General features: G+C 39.8%; 1 protein-coding gene across 3 annotated transcripts in view; it reads right to left on the bottom strand.

Annotated features, from left to right (window-relative positions):
- aplp2 (amyloid beta (A4) precursor-like protein 2) overlaps window positions 1-19,370 on the bottom strand; it is a 50,988-nt gene that overhangs the window by 11,271 nt on the left and 20,347 nt on the right. For 2 of the 3 annotated variants that reach the window (XM_008308986.3, XM_008308987.3), the window contains exons 2-11: window positions 15,507-15,680; window positions 13,259-13,388; window positions 8,880-8,992; window positions 7,226-7,440; window positions 6,783-6,988; window positions 5,756-5,923; window positions 4,211-4,344; window positions 2,481-2,555; window positions 1,985-2,143; window positions 1,254-1,382 (exon numbers count right to left, since the gene is read on the bottom strand). In XM_008308986.3, coding sequence (XP_008307208.1) covers window positions 1,254-1,382; window positions 1,985-2,143; window positions 2,481-2,555; window positions 4,211-4,344; window positions 5,756-5,923; window positions 6,783-6,988; window positions 7,226-7,440; window positions 8,880-8,992; window positions 13,259-13,388; window positions 15,507-15,680 — 1,503 coding nt within the window. The remainder of the gene's footprint in view (window positions 1-1,253; window positions 1,383-1,984; window positions 2,144-2,480; window positions 2,556-4,210; window positions 4,345-5,755; window positions 5,924-6,782; window positions 6,989-7,225; window positions 7,441-8,879; window positions 8,993-13,258; window positions 13,389-15,506; window positions 15,681-19,370) is intronic. The other variant, XM_008308991.3, reaches the window with a different exon arrangement.

The following is a 19,370-nucleotide window of genomic DNA, read 5'->3' as shown; positions in this document are numbered from 1 at the left end:
TTTTTGTTTTTTTGGTGCAGTGCAGCAGAACCAGCAAGAGATGTTTCTTTTTTGCTGCAGTGCAGCAGAACCAGCAAGAGATGGCAACAACGAGCCTCTCGCCTCGGCACTGCTGCAGCCTGGGTGTCACCTTTATGTACATGTTTGACGTGTTTGCTCTGTATGAAGAATAGATATCACTATTTCAAGACTCAGAGAAGGTGAGAGAGTTGAGGTCTTTAGGACTGATCCCAGAAAGTGACATAACACTGTTATATAAACCCAGCAAACCTCTTTTTAACTGATTATAGCCATGTACTGTAATTTAAAGTTGCAGAAAAATGAGTCTAAACTTCACAAATTCTTACAAACAGCAAACACTGACTTTCTACCTGGACTAAGCACTTAAGCACTCCATCACCTTTGTCCCTCAATCATGCTCTATCCGTTGTCTGTGTTGTGTGTTATACTGGTGGGTAACTGATAAGAGAGCCAAGGGCGCTGACACTCAAACGACATCATCAAACAAAGGCCTGTTTTCCAGACAACTCCATGTGCACGAACCGGGGATCCTGTATTACACCAAGGTCTGCACAGTTTTCTACATAAGTGAGTGAACCGCACCACCCTCACTTCCCTCCACGTTCCCTCCACGAGACGAGACAATTCACTCCTCGCTGGTTTTGACTTGGAGAAACACACAGTCTTTCTACCTCCTACGCACAAAGAAACAGGGCTGAGGCTGAGGCGTCATTATCTTTCTCCTGTCAGAACAGGAGCTGGAGGAGTGTGAGACTTTGGAGTGGCTCAGCATGAGGTATCAAATTTACTGAAAGTGCTTCACATAAGGCATGTTATTTTCCAAGAGGGAGACGCCAATTAACCAGACCTCAGGAAATACATACGTGATTAACGATGAACTACAAATCTTTTTATTCCAGCTCTTAAATGTCCAGAGGTGAAACTTTATAGATTTCAACATTTGCCAAAAGTAGTATGATTTATGAAGCTTTAGTCTGGAAATTGGAGAAAACTATAAAGATATCACTGGAAGGATATGAATTAATGAGAAGTAATATTATACAGTATATATAATATAATATCTAACATTATCATTATCTATTATTGATTTGATTCCTTATTGATTCTCCTATGGACCTTATTGAGTTAAGGAGTACGATAATGCATTAGGACAGAGCCATTGATTCCTGTCCAGATTTAATTATAACTTGATTTAGGTAAAAAAATATAAAAAATAAAAACAGAAAACTGACCTGGGACTTCATCTGAGCCGCCTTCTCAGGATCCACAGCCAGGACGTGCTGATAGTGTCTGATGGTGTGCTGTCGGTCCTTGTTTTCTGCACGGACGTAACGTCTCAGGGCTTGGAGGATGCGATGAGGCTGAGGTTGATATAGAGTCAGACAAAAAAAATAACTACATTAACATACATATTCAACCTGCTGACATGAAGTGTGTTCGGCCGTTGACATAAGAACCAAAGAATCAAAGTTGCCAGCTGTTGATAAGATCCTAAGTATCACTCTATATGTGAAATTCACAGTACTACATATTTGTCTTAAAGCTGTGAACTATATTTGAATCTGGTGTATATTTTTATTTTATATGTCAATATATTTCATATTAAAACTTTTAAGTATTCTGTTTTATATTTAACAGCTGAAAGAAAAACACAGCCTCACAACCATTTAATTTCTTCACTGGTTGTTGAGGAGAAACTGAAGCTCAGAAGTTCAGCACATTGCAGCAGAGACCCATCAGTTTCTGGCAAATAAAGAGCAGGAGATAAAAGTAATTCCAAAAGAATTTGCTGCATTCATACAGTTTCCGTAATGTGATAAAGTACAGGATGTGACACAAACCACTGGACGTAATAAGTGACATCAGAGTCAGCACACCGAGTCAACAAAGGAGTAAAAAAAAAAGATGAAGCAAGGTAAAGGATGTATGAAGTTGCACTTTGTGGCTGCTCTGCATTGTTTACCCTTGGGGGGTCAGCTTGTAGGGCAGCCAGGTAGTTCTCCAGTGCCAGACGACGGCGATCATTAAGCATGGCCTCCACCCGGGCAAGGTGAGTCTCCACCAGCTGCTGCTTCTCACTGGCAGCTTCCTCCTCCAGGGACTCCACCATGGCTTGGAAGTGCTATAAAGAAGGAATGAACAACAGCGAATATAAATATGGACGTGCAGTATTAACAGTGTGACACACAGACCTTGCTCACAGAAAAAAACAGGTCTCCATTTCACACTTGTTGCCTCGCAGGGAGTTGAAGTCTCATTTAGGAGTGCACCCATTCAACGTGTGCCCTGATTTATTGTGGGAGGGATAAAGATAGAGCAGCCGGGGAAAATAGATATTTAATGCCACCAGGGATTGGAGGATCCACTGCCTGAAGGCAAGCCGTCACATCTCACCCAAACAAAAGCACAAAAGGGTGTAGAAGGGCAGAATTCTCAAGAGCGGAGGATCGCTGACTTACCTGGATCAGTGTCTGCCTCTCGGCCTTGGGCAGGTTCTTAGCCTGGCGATCTGCCTCTTCCCATTCCTTCCTCACCTGGAGACAGCAACACAGAGGATGGAGGCAAATGAATGGATACAATTCACTGTGGTCACCTGTTCTTCATGATCAGGTAGCCGACAGGTTTGGCTGAAAAAAAAGGAGCCACTGAAGCGTCTCCCGTCCTCCTTCACTCTAAATGGGTCAGCCAACAGTCAGTTTGCTAAATATGAATAAAGGTGCACAAAGCTTGTCAACTGCTCTTAGGGGGAGTCCATTTAAGCATGACCTTCCTTCTTGACACAAACCAATAATTAACGTGTACGCCTTTCAGATAACAAATGAACTCGGCAGCACGCTGGCTTTAAGCAGCGGCGGGCAGGAATCGATAGAAATGAAGCTGATTGCTGTTTTTCATCACCAAGTCCTTCAATAGTTTGTGGGATTAAATCTCTCCTTGCGGAGCTCCTCCCACGTGGTTTCTATACGTCAGATGTTCCACTTTAACTTTATCTGAATAGACTACATTCATTGTTATCTCTGAAAAACTTTATCTGAATAGACTACATTCATTTGCTTATCAGATTCTCTTTGAATCTCTTGTTGTTTTTTCACGGTTGCTAAGCAGTGTAGGCCATTGTTCCCAGTGCTAGACAGTGCCATGAAAGGGTCGTGTAAACACAGCTGCCTGGTGGATAAACAGACAGGTGCTGGCTTCTCTTCCTTTCTGCCATCCTGGTCCATGTCAGATTTCCCCAAGGAAAAAGAAATGAGCGGAGTGGAGATGCTGATGTGAAGCTTCAGTATCCAGATAACTTGATTAACATTGCGCTGAAAGGTTATTATAAAATACTGTCTACGACAGCTGGAGGGCGAGGCTTTTATTTAGACTGCATTAAACAATTGAATCTAAAAAAAAAACAAAACATGTTTTTTTTATATGTGTTTATTGTTCCAAGTCATGTCCTGCTTTTAGTTCCAAACATCATCACATTTGTCACTGTGACGCTGACAACTCTGGCATTAGTGTGTGCAAACATCCTACTAAATTGGAAAGCACAACAATCTATCACAACAGCTGTTACCTTCAGGAGAAGAGATAACATTTCCACTTCGTGTCCTTGGTTTTGAATCACTGTTTGAATGTGCAGTCTCAAACCTTAAAGACGATCTATAACTGGATTTCATTTGTATTTATACATGAATTTTGCATACGATTAAGCAGCTACTGTTTTCACAGCAGCAGACCAAACATTCCATAGCAGCGACTTGATAATGTTGTTAACGTTTAGTTTTTGGATCTGTTGCATTTCAGGAAACATAATATTCAATTTGAGTGAGTGTCTTTATCCATACAAAAACTCCAAAACAAAGAGCTGTCCAATGGAAACAGAGCATGTAAAAAATCTGTTGAAAAAACCCCTCCTAGTAGAGTTATGATTATACTGATGAAGTTGTTGACCTTGATTTCTGCTAATCACATCTATCTACACTAACTGGCTAAAAAAGATGTTTTCCATGTCAGCTTATTGATTTATTTCTGTGCATGTTTTAATTTCAAAAATAAAAACGTATGCAGTCTAAATTGATTACATACAGTTCATGTAACAGTGTAGAATGAAGTTGTTGTGATAAGCAGTCGATCTTCACTGATTGTTTCCTGAGTACGGAGGCAGATTTCACTCTTGAAATTCAGACTTTTTGAAACTCACCCTCTCCATGCGATTGCGGTGTCGAATCTCCAGCTGCTCCTTTGCTCTCTGAAAGCGAGTGTGCTCCTTGTCATCGACCGGGGTCTCAAAGTAGATGTCCACGTCGTCAGTGGGCTGAGGCGTGGGTGGCACGACTGCAAGATTCAGACACAGATGTTGAGTGGTAAATGACAACCGGGCAGATCAATGTGGACAGAAAACAGAGCGACAGGAAGAGGGGCTGATCTTAGCAGAAAGACAAAGACAGACAGCCAGTCACAGTGAGGGAGGAAAAGTTGAAGCAGGACGCAGACTGAAGGTGGACATAACAGAAGCACTCCTCACACTGGCATTCTTCCAACCTCTTTAATCCTGAAATATTTAAGGGAATCTGACAGTCTTTCCTTCGTACTCCTTTTCATCTTCTCACCGCCTTTCTGCTGACACTTCTCATTTCCAACACTAATGCACATATCTGTGTGTTTAACAGGGGGGCTGTCTGAGGCAGAGCAGGGGGGCCGACTACCTGGTTCCTCTTGATAAAGTCACTGCGGACGTTTTCTCTACATGGATAAGCACAACAGTCTCTCAAAAGATCTCCTGGCTTCACCCCATCATGAACATAAATCAAATAGACCTTTCTGTATTTTTAAAAAAAAGATTCTTTTTTTTAATGAATTCAAAATAAAAATAAAACTTTTATGGAACTTAACTTGTGTATGTGAAAGAAAAATAAAAAATAAATAACAGTGGTGATGTGAGCAGATGGACCGACTCACACAAGGCACAAACACAATAGGCAGAAGAAAACAGTAGGAGGCACAGAGCTGACTGTGTGAACATTAATGAAACAATTAGTTGTTTCCATTGTAGGAGGAAAAGTTAATTTTTAATTTTTTATTTCCATTTATTTATTTATTTATTATGTATTTTATCCGTATATTCTAATAGGACCAGTAAATGGAAATGTTTGTTTTTGAAAGGTTCAGATCTGGGTAGCTTTAAAAAAACATGTGCTTTTTCAATAAATATTATGTGTATATTTGAATTTGGTGAAGCATTATATATTTTCTGAATGTATGCGTGGGTGTGAATGATTATTTTTATATGTGATCCTGCTCTGCGCTGAGTGTAACTTGTCTTGGTTCAATGTTTTCAAAGCTTTAAAAGATAAATGTATAATCCACGGATGGAAAAGTGAAAGGATTAAAAAATATAAAACTTTTGTTTTTTGTAAAAACTCAATATGAATAAATCCTACATAAAAAAATAAGAATAATTTAAGTAGTGATGATTTCCCAGTGATCCACCTGACCATAATGAAAAGCCCTACTGTTCCAAAAGAAGCATGAGACAGAGCAGAAATGCCATACAGTTATGCAGAAGGTGACGTGGTAACAGCACATGTAGTGTTATGATGAGTGGGAGCTGAAATATACTGTGACAGACTAAAACCTACTGTATGTCATCTATAGGAGCTTTCAGCAGAGAGTCTGCAGCACAGACACAAACAGAGACAGAGAGAGTGGGCTGTTGTCAAACCGGCCCCTGTCACATGAGACTTACTCAGGCGCTTGCACACGGCCATGCAGTATTCCTCTGAGTCGAAATTGTTGCGGTTGCCAGCGCAGCCCCCATATATGAAGCGCACACACTTCCCATGGCGCATATCGAAGTGCCAGCGGGGCATGGAGGCACGGCAGGGGCCAGTCTCGGCCTCCAGGGAACACACCGCTGCCAGAGGACAGCTCGTTAGGTCATGTGGCCTCAAGTGGCGTCACCTTATTCCAGTCTCAGCTACAAACACTGTTGTTAAACATTACTCACCAAAGCTACGTCTAGAGGTAGAGTTACACTGATATAAAAGGCTAACGGCTCTCTGTATACGACAAGTGGGTTTAACAGCAGCTTAACCCAGAACAAGGGGATTAGACAATAAAGCATCAAAGCTATATGACAGAATCCAATGCAATGTGATCGATACTGAAAGAAAAAAATGAAATGATAATGTATGTGCTTTTTAATTACAATAACAGTTAGCAGTGATTCTTGAATGGTAAGTTTTGACCCTCCCTGTGCACAGTGCGCACTGTGAGCAGAGAACTGAGAATCTACCTCTCCCCTGAACCTAGAGAACTGAGAATCTACCTCTCCCCTGCAGGGGGTGCATTTGCGTCTTTTCTTTTCTTATTTGCTTGTTTGGGTTTGAATGGCAGCTGGGAATGATTGAAGTGAATGACTGCCACCAAAATTGTTAACTTTCATTGGTTTACAATTACAGATGACCCAATCATTCTACAAAAAAGTTTATTGTAAGAAGATTTCTATACTGAGGGGAAGACATTTCTATGATTCTATGATTTACTCTGAAGATTTATGAGTACAGCACAGCTAACAAATTTTAAAATCTTTAAAAGCAGGGATTTAAATTTGAAATGTAAAATGTGGAGTCCTGCTGTAGACCAAGAATATGATCCAGTGCTTTGACCAATTTTAAGTTGGGTCACGATCCACCATTTGAGAAACACCGGCCAACTGTAAAAAAAGGTTTCTTTCTTTTTTAAAATGTCAGCACAAAAAAATGAGAACACACCTTTTACTTCCTGCAGAGTTTTCTCTTCATCTTGGCTCTCTGTTGTTTTGCTGCTTTCTGTCTTCTCTTCCTCTTCTTCCTTATCCATATCCTCATCCTCATAGTCATAGTGGTACTCCTCTTCCTCATCATCTACCTCCTGCTCATCTTCATCCTCCTCCAGGGGTTCTTCCTTTTGTGTGGGCTGCTCCTCAACTGGCGTTTCACTGTGGAAGGAGAAGGGAGTGTAAAGTGGAGATAAATGAGTGAAGGGTGAAGCCAGGAAAAGGCATGATTCATCAAACAAGACCGAGCAGCTGCCATAGGTCAATGACACACACCTAAATTCATCCAGATGGCTGCTAATACCTGCCCTTCACAGGAGAGTGGATATTGAGTATACCATATTTCAAAGATATGACACGGTCATCAAAACAACTCCACAGCCACGGCCACAAACTCACCTGTTCTCCAGGACGTCATCCTCCTCCTGGACGTCTATCTCCTCATTCTCTATCTCCTCTTCTCTATCGTCCTTCAGGGAGGGCAGGGAAGGAGGTGCTGACTCCCCAGTGTGAGAGGAAGGGCAGCAAACATATTCCGTGCCATGGAACTTGTCGATACCACAGGGCAGAAGCATGCCGTAGCTGTGCAGCACCGTGGAGCTCTTGGCGCAGGCCTGATAGGACAAAGAGAGAGATAAACTGTCTGTTATGCTTTGTTCGTTACAAGTAAGAGAAAAAATACATTTTTGTCCTTGACATTATGGTATTATGAAGGGTTATACTTAACCCATTTTTCATAAAAAAACATCTTAATTGTGAGACAGATACAAAACGACCAACAGACACAAGTAAAAAATACTTTTTAACACCATCTTGTTTTATAAACAGTAATTTAAAGCCTCAGTGTTACTACTTACATCCTCGCTTGGCCACTATGATTTTTTTTCTCTTGACATTTTATTTTTCCCTGTACAAAGTATTGGACCAACATCACACAGCTTTAGAAGAAGAAGTTTCTGTAAGTTTCTCTCTTGACTCCCATACTTCCCGACAGTCTACGTTGTTTTAACAGTTTCACTTTTCGGAAGAGAATTTCCCAGAATTTTAAGCCATTTGACAAACACCATTAAACATGGGCAATTCTGTGAATACATTTAAGTGTTTTAACTAGTGTCTGAGTCATCATTTTTAAACTTAAAGACGAGTTCAAGGCACTGGAAGGAAAACTCAAAAAATGCACCGGCAGATGTTTGGTCCGAGGAAAACACTGAAATACTGTTATTATCAGCTTCATAGTCTGTCAATGCAAAGACAGGAATTTATCTCAGAGCTACAAGTCTGTATGACTTATAGTCCTTTGACAGTAACTGACATGTTTGAGGTTTCCTCATCCTACAAAACATGTCACTAACGATTTTTTAAGTTGGCTTTCTGGTCACACACGAAGCAGAATGATTAATGGGCTGCACACCCAAAAGGTTGTGTTGTCCTTTAGGTGCTGGCAACTTTTTCAATCATGCTGTGCTTCATGAAGCAGCTGGAAGGGACTGAGTGCAAATTCCAGCTGACTGATGGCTGCTCTGAAGGGTCGCACGAGAATGACGCAGATTTGGTAAAGATGGGATTTTGTTTTCCAATTCTACTCTCTACTTTCCACTGTACACGTGTTTTTTATGCCCCACGCTCCTTCGAAGACTGCAGGTGCATTTACAATAAAATGTGGAAAGAGAAGGCTTGGGGAATCACGAGCAGGGACATAAACAGAGACCTGACAGGTGAAATGAGCTCCTGGTTCTAGTGTGGTGATAGAATCTGGCCCAGGGGACGGCGGTGCTGCAGCCCAGAGGGAATAATTTGCATCAGGGCAACAACATAAATCAGATTAGGAACTGAAACGTGAGTGCTTCAAGTCACCGTGTGATCAGAGGACCTCCCCGTACATGCAAGTAAAAAGGGAACTGAGGAGAATGATTGATTAGGCAAACAGGGATATATTAAAGCCATAAAACTAAGCTGGTGAATTTGGAGGCTTTTACAGAGGGACATTTTTTTTAATCTGATACGAGTCAGACAGAGTCTCCCACTGCTTCCTCTAAACTAATTACTTCCTTACCTCTTTGGCCACTCCGTGCCACTGCTGATGACTGACGCACTTATCCTTATCCTCCTTGTGGAAGAACTTGCATTTCTCTGGAACCAGAAGCACGTCGCTTACAAACTCTCCCACTGCAACGAAACGAAAATAGACAAAAACAGTCAAAACATCAAACAAGCACAATTTCCAGTTTATTTGCATTTCTCTTTCCTCGTTTTTTAATTGTTTGAGGTAACAAAAGTCTGTTTTCTGATGTGACTTTGACAATCCATTATTGTTTTACCATAACCTTGCCTGTTGTTCTCTCAACAGAAGTCCAAAAGCCCGTTCATGAATCAGGTCAAACCCACATTGAAAAGAGTCAATCCATGTGTGTTTTATCTAATGCTTTTACAAGAATGGCACAGAGCAACTAATAACATAATGCCTTTGGCCAATGCGCCATCACTTGACATGGAAGCACAAAAAAAAAGCCGTAGTCTAAAACAATAAATCAACATTTAGGCCTAAAAAGGAATAGAAGATGAACAGAAAGAAGTGGCCTTGTTTAATAATTCATGTCTGCCTGGTCCATTAAAGTTCAGTGTAATTTCATTATAGTTAGATACAGGGGATTTGACACTCTGACATCTGTTCAAGCACCTGAATTCACAAGGGATTCATTTATTTCTCTAAAGCATCATCTGTCAATCATCTATGAAAATAGCAGCGCAGAAAATCAGGTTTCATACCCTGACTCTCTCGAGGCGTCTCAGACTCCTGCAAGTCAATGATATCATTTGCTTGATAAAATCCAATGCGTGCATGTTTTATTCATGGCGCTGACAAAGGGGCAAATTAGGAGAAACAGAAGACTTGAAAGGAATCTGGTGATATCCTATAAATACTTTAGGATTGTAAAACCATGTATGTGTACACTTTGGTACCGGGGTCGAAAAAAAGATTAAACAGGAGTGTGTGTGTGTTCAGGGTGTAGCTGCTTAACAGGGTCATTAAGAGTGAATGCCGCCATCAAAACAGATGGAAAGACAAAAAAGGTAAGTGTTATGGCTCAAACTGGAAAATGGGTGGTTAAAAATGCAAAAATGGGAGTCTGGAGGTTTCAAGACAATCGCTGCGAGCTGTTTTATAACTATTCATTTGGCCCATTAGCATGAGTCTGGCCTGAGGCGGAGCTGCTACAGGAGGACTACACATGAACGGAGCAAAGGCAAAGGAAAAAGCAGTGTTTTGGAAAATGAGAGGGTAGCATAGAAAGAGGAGTGCTGGAAATAGAAGAGGACTCAGCAGCTGCTTCTGATCTCCACCCAGGACACAACTTTACACCCCCCTCTTACAATCCTGCTCTCCTTCACCCTCACTCTCCTGCTCTGTTTGCCCACCAGTGACTAAATATAACATGAAAGCAAAGTTCCAATGTTGTTCTTCAAAACGCGGATGTTTACTGTATACAGTGTTTATCAAATCACTCTGAAATACATTGCCGGATAATGTTGATGATAAAATCACATCAGAAGATGCAGCAGATAATTTACAAAAAGTGATCTTTGCTTAGTTCTGAAAGTATTTGTATTGACTTTATAACTTGACAGTGACTTTGTGGTTTAGACATGCTTCTGATATTAAAAATAATCTGTGTGTTTTTGGCAGAAGATTTAACAGGATGCACACTCATAAAACCATTAATGATGTTATCATAAAATTATGTTTTTAAATTTTAGTATAAATTGATCAATCACTCAGCAAAAAACAAGTAGAATTTTACTTTTAAACTACTTTTAAACACTTTTGTCTTCACACGGACCATTTATATTTGAGCAACTTAAATGCTCTTAAATTTGATTGGTCTTAAAAAAAAACGAAAAAAAAAGAAAAGAAACCCGGGAGGTGTTGGGACCAAAATGTTCTTTGTGGGGTTTTTTTGTATAATAAAATGGTTAAGTGACGCCTGAATGCTTCAGTGGCTTTCCTCCTCTCTTTTTTTATTAACATATTTTTTTCTATCACTATAAGAATAGAGCGCTGCAGTGGAGTTGAGTGAGAGCTTGGCTCAATATCCTTGACACCGGATGCTAATTGATTCATTGCATCTCATTTCATTTCATCTCCCTTTTCTCTCTTCTCTTCTTCTTTCACTCTGACTCACACACACACTAACAGGTTGCCTATGTTATGAGGTGGAGTTGGTTTCATGTAGATGTTGTACTGACATTGCACTCTGATGGATGGTGGTGGTGGTTGGGGAAATCTGTGCGCTTCACAGGAACTGTGCTACAAGTACTTTAGTACAACCATTATGGGATTTAAAAAGGAAAATCACTTTGGACGTACATTTCACAGATTCAATTTGTACTAAATTCAACATCTTTTTAGAGACAGTGTTGCTGTTCAAGGTCATAAGAACGAACGGTCAGACAAATATCAAATTGTCTTTGCTTTTTACATGCTCAAACTATACTATAACAAAAACTATAGGCACAGACTATCAGGTTACAACTTTTACAAATTAGAACACTCAAAATATCTCTAAAAGTACCACGCTAAATGCAATATTTCAATGTGGGCTGCATTGTTTTTTTAAATGTCTAAGTCATTGTCATCATGATTTAATTTAAAAGGACCTTAGAAGTTAAACGTAACTCCTGAACTCTTGTTAACTTAACTAAGTTAAAAACAATAATCATCTACTCGTTACTCGCCCAAGGTTTGTTTTATTATTAGCTTAAGAAATAACTTTTTTTCCCTCAAAGTAACACTGTGTTCCAAAGTTCAGGCTCATTTGACAACATTTCAAGGGAGGCAAACAGCCACAGGTGTGGTTCTCTGATACAAGTCAGAATTTGTGCCTGTTATTAATCCATTTTACCTCCTGTGATATCAGTCATCGCTGTTAAGAGCCCTTCCCTAAAGTAAATCAACACACTTAGTCAACAGTGGAGGTAAAGAATGAGTCAGGTCTGAAAGGTCACTTATTAACCAACGACTGGTTTGGACACAACAATCCCATCTTTTTACTTTTAGACCGTATTTCCCTTCTTTGCACTTAAATTATTCATATGAAGACATTAACTTGACATTGCTGCTAGTCTGGTTCTTTTAATCACATTCTACACACTCTAGCCCCTTGGCCAACCTCATCTCATTTTGTTCTCCTGGTATAATTAATGTGCAATGATAAATATAAGGTACCAAATAATGAATGATTTAACAGCACTCCTCATTGCACTTGATGCGTTATGTAGGCTTGACAAATTACAGGCTAGTGAGGTGAGGCAGAAATCAGGTAGCAGAAGCATGCAGTGCACCTCCAAGTGTATGATCACAGCCCCCAATTCAGCCCCTTACATGCTCCATTACATAATTAAGCAAAGCGCTCAAAATTGCTTCCTCCTTGCCAACACCTTATGTTTTATCTGCCCTCCATCTGTCACTGTTAGACTGCTTTTCAAAGCTCTTTGTAATTTTAGGGGGAACAGAGTTCACAGTCACTTTCATAAAAATACTATTTGATGAATGCCAATGTGCAAATCAGGTTGAAATGTATATTTTAAAGCTGAGTATTCATGAATTTAGGGAAATTAAAATTACTCTATTTTTCTCCTGTATCTGTATTTTTGTCTATGTCCCTTTGTTTGTTTGAATTCTAACATGATTAGCTTAACATGTTTAGCTTTGCTTAACAAGCTATAGATCCTTTACTTAGGAATTCCAAATATTTAAATAATTTCCAATAATTAGTAAAATAAATGATCAAGTGTTAATTTATTATGTATATTATATATATTCACAGACTAATGAAGATATATAGAGTTGTACCACAGCTAGTCATTTTGTAGCTGCAGCTAGCTTTCGATGACTATTTGGTCTATCTACATGTAAAGATGTGTTCTCTTCTTTTGTAGGTCTCTGAGGATCTAGTCAAGATTTAGTGAAATTAATGCAGCCATGTTGCCTCTGCTGATCACTGCTGCAGGAGTCAGAGCAGGCAAGGAGATTCATATGACAGCGGTGGCAAATGGAGAAATAGGGAGTAATAAAGTGGGCCTCCACGCGGACATCCTTCCATCTTGTCCAGTGTATCTGTGTAGGTTTATAGCCACTGTCTAAGGAGGGAAATAAGATTGTTCTTTATTGCTCAACAAGCTTCCCCTGCAATAATAGCTTTACCCCTTTGGCTATTCCCCCAGGGAGACATAAGCTTTCATCACACCTAGATCTGCTAAATCTACCGTTCAAGGCCGAGGTCAGTCGACTGAATCAGATTCTGGTATTGCTTAATTTCACACTTGCTTATGGTTCACATGTAGCACACTTGTCTTGCACTGTGATGGGCATATTTATTTATTCATTGACCTTCAGTTGATATGTGACAGTCTATGCTAATTTTGCAAGCTTACCTAAACACTTGTAGGGCACCACAATATGGGCGTGGCCTTTGCACACCTTCTTCTCCTTCTTGCACCAGTTCTCAATTCGAATTGGCTGATTGGCCTCCACCACATTTGTGATCTGCAGCTCTGGGTACATCTGTTGACAGGAATATGAAAAAAAAATGCAAAGATGTAGATCAATTAGGACAGACCAAGATCTTTTTCTCACTGTGGTGTGTGTTTATATGTAGGCAGAATGGAAGGGGACGGGGTTGACGAGTAAATCTTCAGTAGCACTCTTTACATCTATGCCTCATGCTTTCTAGATGCCATCTACTCGATTGTGAAAGAGCATGCAATTTACTCTTCTCCCAAATGCCATTAAAATGTCATCAATAAATGCAACTGGAGCTTGAAGAGATAGCTTCTTGAAAATGTACAGCCACAATTCTTTTTCTTGGACAGCTGTGTAATAACGCATGACACTAAAATCAGCAGCCTCCAAGGTTAGACGACACACAGGCGAGGAGGATCTGTGAATAAAGATGTTCCTGTTCTGACAAAAATAACTCCTACTAATTATACAGACAGCCCAAACAAAACATAAAAGACTGCTAATGGAAACGCCACCGGCACTGACAAAATGACCGTTTCTAGAAACAGCATAAAAATTGATTACTGTAAAATGGAAACAGACATTTTCCATCATGAATTCCATCCTTTCAATATTACACAGTTCTGTTTGATTTCAACATGTTAATTTATGTATTACAGCCTGTCAACAGTGTAAATAAGCCTCAGACAATCCCACTAGTTATGGTTTACCCAGAAAATCTGATAAAAAGTGTTAATAGTCCAAATTAGAATATCTTTTAACACCTATTATCAATCCAAACTACTTGGAAATCAACCAGACACTGACAAAAACGTTTTTTACAGCTACAAAAGAAATTCATAGTTTTTAGTTGAAAGTCAAGGCAATTAAACGTGCTATTAGAGGAACTCTGATATGACATGACCAGGATTATATTCCTAACCTAAGGGCTTTTATGTCAGTCATCATAGATAAGTATCCGTAAGTATTTCTTAATTCTTGGTTATGTTTCAAGGAGGAAAATTAAATTCATTCCTAAAAACAGGGGGCTAGGAGCAACTTTACTTCACAACTGATCCTCTTGTACTACTATTTCCAGAGAATTTAAAAAAAAGTGAAATAGTTGAATCTAAATGAACCCTTAATAATGCATCAGCACATTTTAATTAGACCTGAAGGATTTTCCATTTCCCATAAAAATCAATTAGGGATCCTGTTCATCAGGTTTGATCACTTTTCAAGACTGCAGATTTTAAATACATTTCCTGATGACTGCCAGTAAACCATTCTGTGATTTAAAACATTCTATAAGATCATACTGTCCAACAGTTAACATTACAATGTGGTTTAAGAATGTGTCATAAATATATGTTCAGACATCGGGCAAGGTCTGATGCCTTACAAACGTATCAAAAAAAATGAAAAGGAAATGGAAGGAAACAAATGTGCTGATGGAACAGCTGGAGAAAGAACTGAAGGGAAAATAACTAAAATTAGCAGACCATTATTAACAGTCTGCTTTGTATCGTATTCTTAAAGATGCCTGAAGAGTGGATTTGGAAAATTAAAGTGTGCCTGGCATTGTTTATTTATAGGGTTTCCAACCTAAATGGGTTTTTGTTCTTGTTGAAAATTGCTTCCAAAATTAGACAATAAGTCTTGCCAAAACAACTGATATCGTTATATAGTTTTGTGTTAGCACCAGGGTACAAGAACTGCATTAATAGGAGTCCCTGTAGTGGAGGAAAATGGTTTAAGTTTGTAATGAGTAAGCAAGAATTGTTGGAAACTTTAGCTTTTAGCTTATAGGAGTAAAATGGACATTTTAAATAAATCTGCAACACACTGACAACACCACAAAAATATGATTTTTTTTTACATTGCTACATATTGAGCATAACACCAATTTGTAGATGACAAGGTTCTTTTGAAAAGCACTTTAGGATTCGTAATAGCATGCTAAATATTCACATTACTTTTGCATTTAGGGCAGATAAAAAAAAGTTATTTTGCAATACATTTTCACAAAAACTGCACTCTTGTACATGTATGAGAACCTCCACTTCTAGCACTTTCTGATTCATTGTTTATTGATAAGACTCCACTTTGCCTATACTCAGGCTTCAATCATTAACTTCCAGACATAAATATAGAAGGTGTCCTTGTGTCACCGCAGCTCACCTCCTGGCAGTACTGCAGAACACCCTCTTTGGTTCCTACACAGCTTTTGGTTCCAGATGGATCGGGTTCCCAGCGGCCGGTCTGGATGTTCACATGCATGTTGAGTTTTCCACAGAACATGGCAACCTGTGGCTCAGCCACAGCGAAACCAGTGCCTGCATTGGCTGCTAGGGCCTGAAAAAGAACAAAGAGAGGGGCATGGGGGTTAATGCAAATCAATCATTACAAATTCCACAACACCTCGGGGGGTAGCGTGAGACACTGTCTGGATCACACACTGTTTGCATAAACTACAACTTGGGCCCCTCACAGGAGACTGGTTCTGTTATAGGGACTGCTCGTGTACTGCAAAAGATAACTATACAAGACATGATGGAGCAACCTCATCAGCACAACCTGTCAACTTTTGGCTGCTGCCGCAACTCACTGCGGCAGTGCTGAGAGAGCAGGGGCTCCAGACGGAAGACAAATGACATTCACCTTGGGACTGTTTGGGTAGGTTGATGGTCAAATGACTAAGGATTTGATTGGATTTGTGCACAAGGATTTTTTTCTTGCTCTGATGGCCCTTGAGTGAGTGAGAGGGTCTTACAGAGAGGGTTTAGAAAACTGCAGTCTGTCATGCCTCACAAACCAGGACATTCCAAGCTTTGCTCATTCAAACCTCCAGGGACAAAAATCCTTTCCTCAAAGGATGGATCATTTACTCTTGGACGTAAACAAGAAACGTTGTTCATCCACTATCACTTTAACTAAACAGTCACATATAAGCAGCAGGCTTGTTGAGTTCGTTTTTAGAGAAGTATATTTCTGTGGCTTCCAGACAGCCTTTCTGTTTTTTTTTTTTTACCTCCCATCCTTTAAATAGAAGAGAATTTTTGGATTTTTAGTCCTCTGTTGTCATTCCTGTCATCATTTGCTGAACTTGACGACAGGAAGCAGAAACATCCAGTCTGCTCTTTCTTCACTAAAAATAAATAAATGTGTCTTGCTTTACAAGATGGTCGCCTGCCATCTCACTACACTGTAATCAACTCTTCTGTGAATGCCTTTCAAATGACTTCACGGAGTGGTAGCTACAATTAACTCATCAACCTCTCGCTGTGCTGGTAAATCTCAGCACCAGCCTGTTGAAATGAGTGGTCACAGCACAACAGAATCTCAGGGGTAAATGGTGTGATGTAGCAATGCATTGAGCACTATTCACAGAACACACCAGGGATCTTTTAAGAGGAAGTGGAATGGAACCTTTCCTCTCCTGATCGTCATAATCTCATTAGCAAGAGACAACACACGTGAGCCCTGCTGAGAGATTATGAGATCAAGTGTTGACCCATGTATCAGATGGACTGCGAAGAGTTACCCTGGGCAGCGTCCAGGCCAAGAGTCAATGGTTCAAATGAGAGACAATGACTTGATGAGCCAACGTTAATGCTTGGTTAAACAATGTAAATTGGCTATTGTCCCATGAAGCAGTCCCCAGAGGAAGGGCATTGGTTAAATGACTAAAGTATGACCCCCTTTGAAATGAATGGGGTGAAGTTGAAGTCCCTTATTTGTCCCACAATCTGGAAATTGACAGTGTTAGTCTTGGCGACCCACACAGGCTGCCACAGGAGGTGCCATAAAGTATGTGGTAGTATCTCTAATGATGGCCTCCTGCTGGTGGTATCTATCTACAGACAGTGCTAGTATGACACTGAGCAAGGCAACAGCATGACCAATGAAATTCTTTGTTGGGTCTGAATGGACATATGCATGCAGCAGCACTTTCAACAGTTAATCCACACCACATAAACAGAACTGTGCCAGTATTTCCAGACACTGGAGTCATTATTCAGACATAGGCAAATTAATAACTACAGACAACAAGCAGCGTTAAATCAGCTGACCAAGCCTTTTTTTTATATTGCCAAGGGTGTCCCAATTTGTGCGGAGATAGATGGGTGGATTAAAAACCTTCAGAATTTTTAACATGCACAGAGAGAATTGAATCCTCCACACACACAGGTCATTTTCCCTTTTACGATGACACAAGGATACTAACCTCTACCATATTCTAATAACATTTTCAGTTGTGGTCACACACACACATAATAAATGCACACGTTCATTATAGTAATCACCTGAATGCATTAACCAAAGCGCTTAATCTAACCCTGCACAGGCTCTGGAGCAGATAATGGAATCGAATCTGAGTAAAGAGAGGACAAAACAAAGTGCAGCGTAATCAGCAGTTGGCTGTGGTATGTGATGAGCGGCAGAGGCAGTCAGAGCTGAGTCTGCACACACATGGATGAACGTATTCAGTCACAAAAACAAACTGGTCCGTACTACCAACAGAGGACACACAAACATCACACGCACAGAAAAACACAGACACAGAACAGCAGCACATTCCTATGTGAGCAGAGCAGACCAGCAAACACTCTGGACTATTTGTTTTAGTCCTGGAGGCAAAACAGAGTCCTTTCCCCTCCTTTCTCCATCTCTGTGCTTTTCTACTGGTCAACCCCTCCTTCTCTGCACCACCACAGTCTTGTTTTTCTTTCCTTACTCTCATTCTTCCGTTAGATTAGCTTCAGGTTCTTAAAATGCAGAGAGAAAATAAGCGGGAGAAGCCAAGATAAGATAACACTGACAGTGCAACCACAGTACGACTCCAGCTGCTATAAAGGTCTCAGAATGCACATTAACTTATAATCTAACTGTCTTCAGTTCCCCTTAAACTGCACGTGTAAATGCACATTTTTAATATATTTTTTAATATATTTAAAGATACATCATTACGACTAAGAAATAGAGCCAGACGTTGCCATTAACAGGAGTTGGTGCTAAAATGGCATGACGGTGCTATAAAATATAGATGATGATCTGCTACCATAAAAAATTGAAATGAAGAGAAGGAGAAATAGATGAAAGAAAATAACATTACTTGTACTGTTTTTAGTGAAGGGACACTTGTAAAAAAAAACCTCAGTTCTCTTGCAGTCGTTGTGCTTCTGTCTCACAAATTTTTTTTAAATCATGTTCTGCATCATGGCCGAGCCAAATGTTCTTCCATCCTCTTTTTCTTTGAAGACGCATTTGCCTGCGTTGTTATAATTTATGTCGAATAATTTAGCCATAACCTTTGAGAGTAAACGCATATAAAAAGGTACGTTGCAGTAAACACTGTATATATACGGCTCAGTCTGGCAACTGGCTTTCATTCTCTAAGTGTAAAGAAACTGTACTGAACACAGAGGTGAGCTGGTTAATGCTACTGCCTTAAATCTGCAGTCACATGCCTCTAAAGCACTTATATAGGGCTGCTCTGAGCCAGGCACAGTAAAGTGCTATGGAGCGCAGCAAATAGCACAAGACTAGGACGAACAAAGGAGGAAGAAAAGGGAAGACTCTTATCAGATGTATGGTTTTGCTCTAATATCTCTTCCCCCCTGTTCCTACATACTCTGGGAAAAATGCATTTAACCATATAATGAAATAAACTGAAAAAAACATATTTAGCTCAGTCTTAAGCAGCCACAACAGACAGTTTGTATTTTTTCATTATGCAGTACATTAGCTAGAACAGGTGGTGTATACCAGTAATTGAAAACATGAAGAACAGTTAACCTAACATGAGTGATCCTAATGCTGATTTCATCAATACATTACGTCTGTGTCCAAATCCAATTTTGCAAATCTGCTGCAACTGCCATAATGTGTAAAATGATTAATGTTTTCATTATAAGATATTAAACAGACATTAACAAGAAATAAATTTACATTTTTATTTAGCCTGTTTCTTCCCACTTTCCTACCATGATTTGACAAAACTGAACTTCTCCCTGAAGGTTATGTAAGATCATCCAACGAAAT

The sequence above is a fragment of the Cynoglossus semilaevis genome, chromosome 4 (genome assembly GCF_000523025.1).
Source record: "Cynoglossus semilaevis isolate Cse_v1.0 chromosome 4, Cse_v1.0, whole genome shotgun sequence".
NCBI classification, from domain to species: domain Eukaryota; kingdom Metazoa; phylum Chordata; class Actinopteri; order Pleuronectiformes; family Cynoglossidae; genus Cynoglossus; species Cynoglossus semilaevis.
The sequence above is the reverse complement of the archived record's forward strand: the minus strand, read 5'-3'. Positions and strand labels throughout refer to the sequence as shown.